This window comes from Oncorhynchus kisutch, linkage group LG5 (genome assembly GCF_002021735.2).
Source record: "Oncorhynchus kisutch isolate 150728-3 linkage group LG5, Okis_V2, whole genome shotgun sequence".
Taxonomy (NCBI): Eukaryota; Metazoa; Chordata; class Actinopteri; order Salmoniformes; family Salmonidae; genus Oncorhynchus; species Oncorhynchus kisutch.
The window spans coordinates 30,253,576-30,260,866 of NC_034178.2; the positions used below are offsets into that span (position 1 = coordinate 30,253,576).

General features: G+C 42.1%; 1 protein-coding gene across 1 annotated transcript; it reads right to left on the reverse strand.

Moving 5' to 3' along the window:
* Window positions 1-1,103: 1,103 nt before the first annotated feature.
* cplane2 (ciliogenesis and planar polarity effector 2) lies at window positions 1,104-3,409 on the reverse strand. The gene is made up of 5 exons (XM_020482125.2): window positions 3,012-3,409; window positions 2,721-2,873; window positions 2,497-2,621; window positions 2,238-2,374; window positions 1,104-2,130 (listed from the first exon to the last, which is right to left on the reverse strand). Exons 1-5 carry the CDS (start codon window positions 3,154-3,156, stop codon window positions 1,890-1,892), a joined length of 801 nt encoding a protein of 266 aa, XP_020337714.1. The 5' UTR covers window positions 3,157-3,409; the 3' UTR covers window positions 1,104-1,889.
* Between the last annotated feature and the right edge of the window lie 3,882 nt (window positions 3,410-7,291).

Here is a 7,291-nt window from a genome sequence, read left to right on the forward strand (position 1 = left end):
GCAAGGTGGGCCCTTTACAAGATTTGACTTCACGACCTATCGCCAGGGTTCAAAGAACACCAAAGCCGATGCCCTGTCCCATCTCTCCAATTCAGGAGAGGGTCCCATAATCCCTTCCTCTCGAGTCGTAGCCCCTGTGGTCTGAGACGTAGATGTGGACATTCCCCAGGCTCTGGAGAGGGAGCCCGCACCCACTATCTGTCCTCCTGAGCACATCTACGTTCCCACAGGGATAAGACATCGGCTGCTGACCTGAGCCCGCACAGCTGTCGTCGCTTGGCATCCAGGTATTTCTCGTACTACTCAATCGATCTCCGAGAAGTATTGGTGGCCTACCTTGGCGCAGGACGTTATTCGCTACGTCAACTCCTGTTCCGTTTGCTCAAACCAAATCCTCCATCTCCATTTGTTTGACATTTTATACCAACTTGTGTGTTATGGGGCTTTAGGCTGAGTGACTGCTCTGATACCTGCAGGTTTCTGCTGGGCCTGGAGTTGTGGTGATCTCTCAGGTTGGGAGAGATTCTTGCTCCATCACAACCCTATGTTCTGATCCCTCTACATGCCATGTGTGACCAACATGATGCACCAGGAGACCCTCATCACTCTATTGCTGTCAGTTTATTTTCTCTGTCTTGTCTGAAAATCATCATGGAGGTAAGCAGGCCTCGGAGATCGGAGTCTACATCGACAGGAGCAGCAGTATTGGGTGGTGCAAGTCCCTGGCTCCACTGGTTGGGGGTCTGGTAGAGAGGAATTTGTTGAGGTTAATGCTGCGGGTTTCTGAAGTCATTGCAGAGAATCCTGAAGCTGACTGAGCAAGACTCAGATCCCTTGTCTCAAAGAGGCCATTGAAGCCGTAGACAAGGTAGAGGTCAAATGGTTAGCCTACAATCCTATGTTCTTTCTATCCTCCAATGCTCCGTGGAGACCAGGTGGTGACGGAGTGCGAAGAGGGGGTTCTGCAAATTGAGGAACTGGTTTACCCGGACAATGGATTTTGGCAATGTCAAGGTTTGACATTGTGTGTGTTACCACATGTTGTGGAAGCTACTCTGAAAATGTTTAGCAAGCTACAAATGACTTCACACTGGAAGTTAAGCTACCCTTTAGAAAAATAGTTTATTTAACTGAAGTTACTTTGAAAAAGTAGTTCACTACATCCAAACTACATTATAAATCATATCTCAATCTGAAATATCAGACTACAAATTGTAAGAACATAATATCACTCTGGAGTCAGATGTTAACAGAATGCGTAATTTGGCCTAAAAACACAAAAACTGAAAAGTGAGAATTAAGCAGGTCTAAATGCCTCAAAAAGGAAATTCTTGCCTACTTCACCCATATTTTATTTTTGCAAAAAAAGTTGCGTATAGTTCCAGTAGTTAGCTATACTGCTACATGACAAAAAAAAGTTCTTAACTACTGAAAACACTACCTAGATTTGAATTTAGTTCAACTACCACCATGCTACTGCAAAATGTATTTAAATTACTAGTTTAACTATATGTAGTTCACTACTCCAACACTGGCTACTAATTGTATCCCTTCTGTTTACCTAGATCACAACTTTGAAAAATGTGTAAATGCAGATTGATTCTTTTTTTTTTTTAAACACACCCTGCTGTTTAACCTATAGGTGGCAGTGGTTCCTAAAAAGGAAAAACCCAACATTGCAATTCACCATTTACCTCAAGTTTCATTTTCCAGGCCTGGATGAATGCTTGTCCTCACAAAGTTGAACATGTTCAAAGGCCCAATAAACTCAGATGCAGGTTCTGTTTCTCCACAGTCCTATGTGAGAAGGTATTCCAGGATATCGCTGTTGAGTGCACCACAGCAGTGGTGTAGGAGATGAAAACAATTGTCTCTCAACCTATTGGATTTCATACATGTACCACAGTAGCAGCCTCTGACTGTGTGGCGACTGGAAGGATGGTAGACCTGGTAGCCACACAGTCCTGGTGCCACAGGTGCTCTGCCAAGCAGTTCAGTAGGGGGGCTACCTCACCCAGGTTACTGACGTTGCTGACGTCACCCCCCATACGGAACACAGGCAACCCCCAGACCTCCTGGAACCGAGTCACCTCTCTCTCCGTCACGTCTGTATGCATGAACAGGTCAAATCTGAGGTCGCTGTCAAGAACAAAGAATTCTGGGTAGTGGATATTAGTCGGTCACAAAACGGTCAACTACACACACACACACACACAAAGGGAACAATGTAAGGATACTTGGTGCCAACAACCAATTTCACAACTCTGTCGCAAGATTCAGACCCTCTGGCAATCTGATTGGACAGATCATCGAAGGACACTCGGTCAGTAAAGGAGAAGAGGAAGAGGATGGCATCCACCTGCTCCTTACAAGACTGAGATGCACAGGAAAAGGGAATTATATCATTTTTGTTCATATGAATCACCAAAACGTTTTTTTTAATGCTACTATGCTTTTTTTCTGTGTTAGGTGAAGCTTGTGATACTTCAAGCATACCGGAAGCAAGTGGTCAAATCGGCGTAAGGCGTTCTCTCCACAGTCCCATAGCTGCAAGCGGAAAAACAGAACACGACCGCTCTCCCTCAACTTCACAGGCCAATACACCACTGTGGTCTCAATGCCTACAAGAACAGTTGTTACTTGAGAAACGTCCTGTAAACACATGTTAATTTAACCCACAATATCCAGGTGCCAAATGTTCACAGCTGCAGTAGGCCTACCTGTAGTTTCATAGTGCATGTTGGGAATATTCAATCCAGCTAGACGTGCAGCAAGAGCAGTCTTCCCCACCCCACTCTTTCCTGATATGAAGATCTTGTAGTGAACAGTGTCCACAGACACATTAGGGGGCATCACTATAGCCTCCAGAAGACCTGGAAAATTGTTTGAAATATATTTGCTGTATTAAAATGTAAAGTTAATGAATCAATATAAGGCTAACTGTGTACGGTATGATTTATGGATGATATACAAGCAGGGCAACTTAGCAGCTACTAAGTCAAGAAACATACCAAAGTTTCTACGTTTTTTCTTGTGTAGAATCCTGCTGAAGAACTCCTTGCTATCTGCACTTCGGTGCCAGTCGGCTACAACAATCGACCCACGATCGAGGACTTGTGCCATATCGTGTGGTTCGACTACGCACTGGCGTGGCATCTATAAAGAATCTGCTCTATGCACGTCTACAACCCGATAAGGAGTCCCTGCGTGAGTACCCGACCGTACCACCTGCACCTTTTGAAGTTCATGAATTATATTTTAACACACATTGACGTTACCGTAGCGCTGCGCGACTAAATTGTGAGAACGCTAACAGAGAACCGGAGACTAAAAATGAGCGTTGTTACCTTGACACCCAACCCAGCGTCTCGTCATCAACATTAAGACGTTTCTTTTTCTAAGTACTTCCGGGACACGGAATTTCCCCTACATATAAGTCCCTCACGTAGTAGAAAACTGTAATTAACTTGTATTTTAAAAAATAATATATGACAAATTATTGTCTAAACATTAGCATATTTGTTCATATTTATCGAACATTTGCATTAAATGTTGGTTTTAAAACATTTTCCAAAGTCAAATAAATGCCTTCAATGCAAAACACTGTATATGAATAACATATTGCTTATAGAGAAACAAGTATTATATGTGCCGATGTAAAAGTGGAGTTGGGCATACTCAGTAGGTTCAGTAGAATCCATATATGGTGTTATTTCTTTGGGGACTCTGGTCTAACAACCCTGCAACACTCTCTACTACACCAACTCCATAGCCCCCAATGCAATAAACTGTACGCCTATAAATTATTGAGTTATGAATAAAGTATGCTTTCTTTAAACCAAATGTACTTGCATTTCTATTGACTTTTTGAATACACATATAGTATATTGTATATTTTCCAAAGTGTCCACCAGAAAGAAGATAATAAGGTTTTTGTATTTTACATTGAAGGTATTTTGGTATGACAATGCGTCCTATGAGCAGTGCTTTATTTGAACCATAGGGTGTCCAGGCACCCCATTTAAGCTATTTGACCACAATAAAAGTCCAGCAACACTTCCTATGACCTTGCTTTATGTTTAAACTCACCTGTTTTGTGTTCTAGGGACACTAGTGAGTAGACTTGACTGGACACACAATCAATTGTTTTTCCTGTACAGTACAATTTGTTTGTGCAATACAACAAAAATACAGTAAGACTTTTCTTAAACATTACATTTCAAAATTGCATCCTTGAAAAATAACAACAGTAAATTAACAAGACTCATAAAATAAGCTTATATTTTTTACCAGTAGGCTATTACGTTATTTACATTAATTTAATTAAGCTCCAACCATTTCTCAATATTCTCCACTTTATAATATTCTTGATCTTAAATAAAGTAGTAATTCCATTTAGTTTAGCTTTTTCCCCATGTAGTTATATATTTTTATGCGTTATGAACCATGCAAAGCCGCAAAAAAATATCATATACATAGCGTTTCACCACGGACCTTTATTTTGAAGACAACATCCGAAAACCGTTCTGCTGCTGTGACGCTAATGACAACCTACTTCCTGCAACAACAAAAAACATACTTAACTTCCGTTTACTTTCAAAGTAAAGCCATTAACTTAAAATTTTATTGACTTCCATTGCTGGTGTTTGATTTGTTTATTCTGGAAATGATCTTAGAGGAACTGACAGACGTAACATTAAATAATAAACAAACATTGGGCTATATTAAAATCCTTTCAAACATATATCAACTTAATGAATAAATTAGGCACTGCGGAGCACCATTCCCGAGGGCCTCATTCAAGAATAGATGTTTTCCTAAGGACATTATGCCCCACCCCATTCCCCAAGTTAGAATTGAATGTGAATTAAATTAATTATTTGAATACAATCATCGGAATTAATGCAACCAGATCTCTGTGTGTGTGTGTGTGTGTGTGTGTGTGTGTGTGTGTGTGTGTGTGTGTGTGTGTGTGTGTGTGTGTGTGTGTGTGTGTGTGTGTGTGTGTTTAAACTTTTTCAATGCCTCCCACATCCTATGGAAGACTAATTTCTTCTGGCTTTGACAGTCAGAGTCAGACAGCCACCACTGTTTTCCAATGAGGTTGTCACAGACATGGGATCCACATCCCCCGGCAACTGGCACTTGTGGGCAAAAGTGTTCCTAACCGTGCCATCCTCTGCTAGCTGGTGAGAACAAATGATGAGAAGAGGAGGAATGTAAGGGAGATCAACAAAAACTTTAAAAAACAGATTAACATTTGGTAACAACAATAACTTATACACAAAAAGTGTTTGATGTACCGGAACTTCAGCTCACCTTCTCCGCATAGACTTCTATAAGGTTGTTTGACGATGTGATGATGACATCCTCTGGAGAGTATTCACTCACATCCACTGTGAACAGGTACATATCTCCCATCGACTGGATCGTCCCCGTAGGATGAGAGTGGCCTGAAAATAACGGCCATTTACACCTCTGTTACCCCCCAGATGCACACTCACACTGCATCTAGTTTTCATCCTCACCACAATTAACTGTAGTATTACATAAGCCCCTCTATTTCTTATCAATGTCTCCTGTAAAGTTAGTCATAACACAGGTAAAACAAAACATCTTCTGAACGGACCTGCAAGTTTATTGTTATTGTTGGAACAGTGTGAGGAAGATCCTAAATTATTGTGGGAAGTTACCTTGAGTTCTCTCCATGCGGGATTTTGAAGTTGAAGTGAGGAGGTAGATGGTGGAAATGGCAAATATTCAGCAGTTTTCCACTGTATTAATCCGCCCAATGCTTTACTGTGAGGAGACTTCACTGTCCACCACAGCCCTCTCTTTTGTCCTCGCGTACCGTCTTTTATACTGTGTGTGAGATGGAGTCCTTTTTTGTTGGTGTGTGTGAGGCAGGGTGGGTGAATGTTTTGCTGCCTGGATAACCATGTGCAATATTTATCGTAGGAGAGAGAACGAGAGCTGGGGGCCAGTGGCTGTCGTTTCCTACACCTCTATCTCCTCTATTCATCTATCTTCATTTACCATTTAGGTCCGTCCAGAGCGCAAAACGGCATATTCTTTTGAAGAAGTACATAACAAGAATAATAATCAATTAGCCCATACAGTTGGACATTAATAAAGGTTTGAGATAGCATATACAGTGGGGCAAAAAAGTACTTAGTCAGCCACCAATTGTGCAAGTTCTCCCACTTAAAAAGATGAGAGAGGCCTGTAATTTTCATCATAGGTACTCTTCAACTATGACAGACAAAATGAGAAGGTAAAATCCAGAAAATCACATTGTAGGATTTTTAATGAATTTATTTGCAAATTATGGTGGAAAATCACAGACCTGTCACAGACCTGTAAGAGGCTCCTCTGTCCTCCACTCGTTACCTGTATTAATGGCACCTGTTTGAACTTGTTATCAGTATAAAAGACACCTGTCCACAACCTCAAACAGTCACACTCCAAACTCCACTATGGCCAAGACCAAAGAGCTGTCAAAGGACACCAGAAACACAATTGTAGACCTGCACCAGGCTGGGAAGACTGAATCTGCAATAGGTAAGCAGCTTGGTTTGAAGAAATCAACTGTGGGAGCAATTATTAGGAAAAGGAAGGCATACAAGACCACTGATAATCTCTGATCGGGGGCTCCACGCAAGATCCCACCCCGTGGGGTCAAAATGATCACAAGAACGGTGTGCAAAAATCCCAGAACCACACGGGGGGACCTAGTGAATGACCTGCAGAGAGCTGGGACCAAAGTAACAAAGCCTACCATCAGTAACACACTACGCCACCAGGGACTCAAATCCTGCAGTGCCAGACGTGTCCCCCTGCTTAAGCCAGTACATGTCCAGGCCCATCTGAAGTTTGCTAGAGAGCATTTGGATGATCCAGAAGAAGATTGGGAGAATGTCATATGGTCAGATCAAACCAAAATATAACTTTTTGGTAAAAACTCAACTCGTCGTGTTTGGAGGACAAAGAATGCTGAGTTGCATCCAAAGAACACCATACCTACTGTGAAGCATGGGGGTGGAAACGTCATGCTTTGAGGCTGTTTTTCCGCAAAGGGACCAGGACGACTGATCCGTGTAAAGGAAAGAATGAATGGGGCCATGTATCGTGAGATTTTGAGTGAAAACCTCCTTCCATCAGCAAGGGCATTGAAGAGGTCTTTCAGCATGACAATGATCCCAAACACACCGCCCGGGCAACGAAGGAGTGGCTTCGTAAGAAGCATTTCAAGGTCATGGAGTGGCCTAGCCAGTCTCCAGATCTCAACCCC

Bases quoted from the DNA above. Each gene is read 5' to 3' on its own strand.
- cplane2 (XM_020482125.2), bottom strand. From the start codon at position 3,156: ATGCCACGCCAGTGCGTAGTCGAACCACACGATATGGCACAAGTCCTC. The intron at 2,375-2,496 runs GTATGCTTGAAG...TGTGCATCTCAG, and splicing joins GATTTGACCACTTGCTTCCG to TCTTGTAAGGAGCAGGTGGA. The intron at 2,131-2,237 runs GTATCCTTACAT...CAGCGACCTCAG, and splicing joins AAATTGGTTGTTGGCACCAA to ATTTGACCTGTTCATGCATA.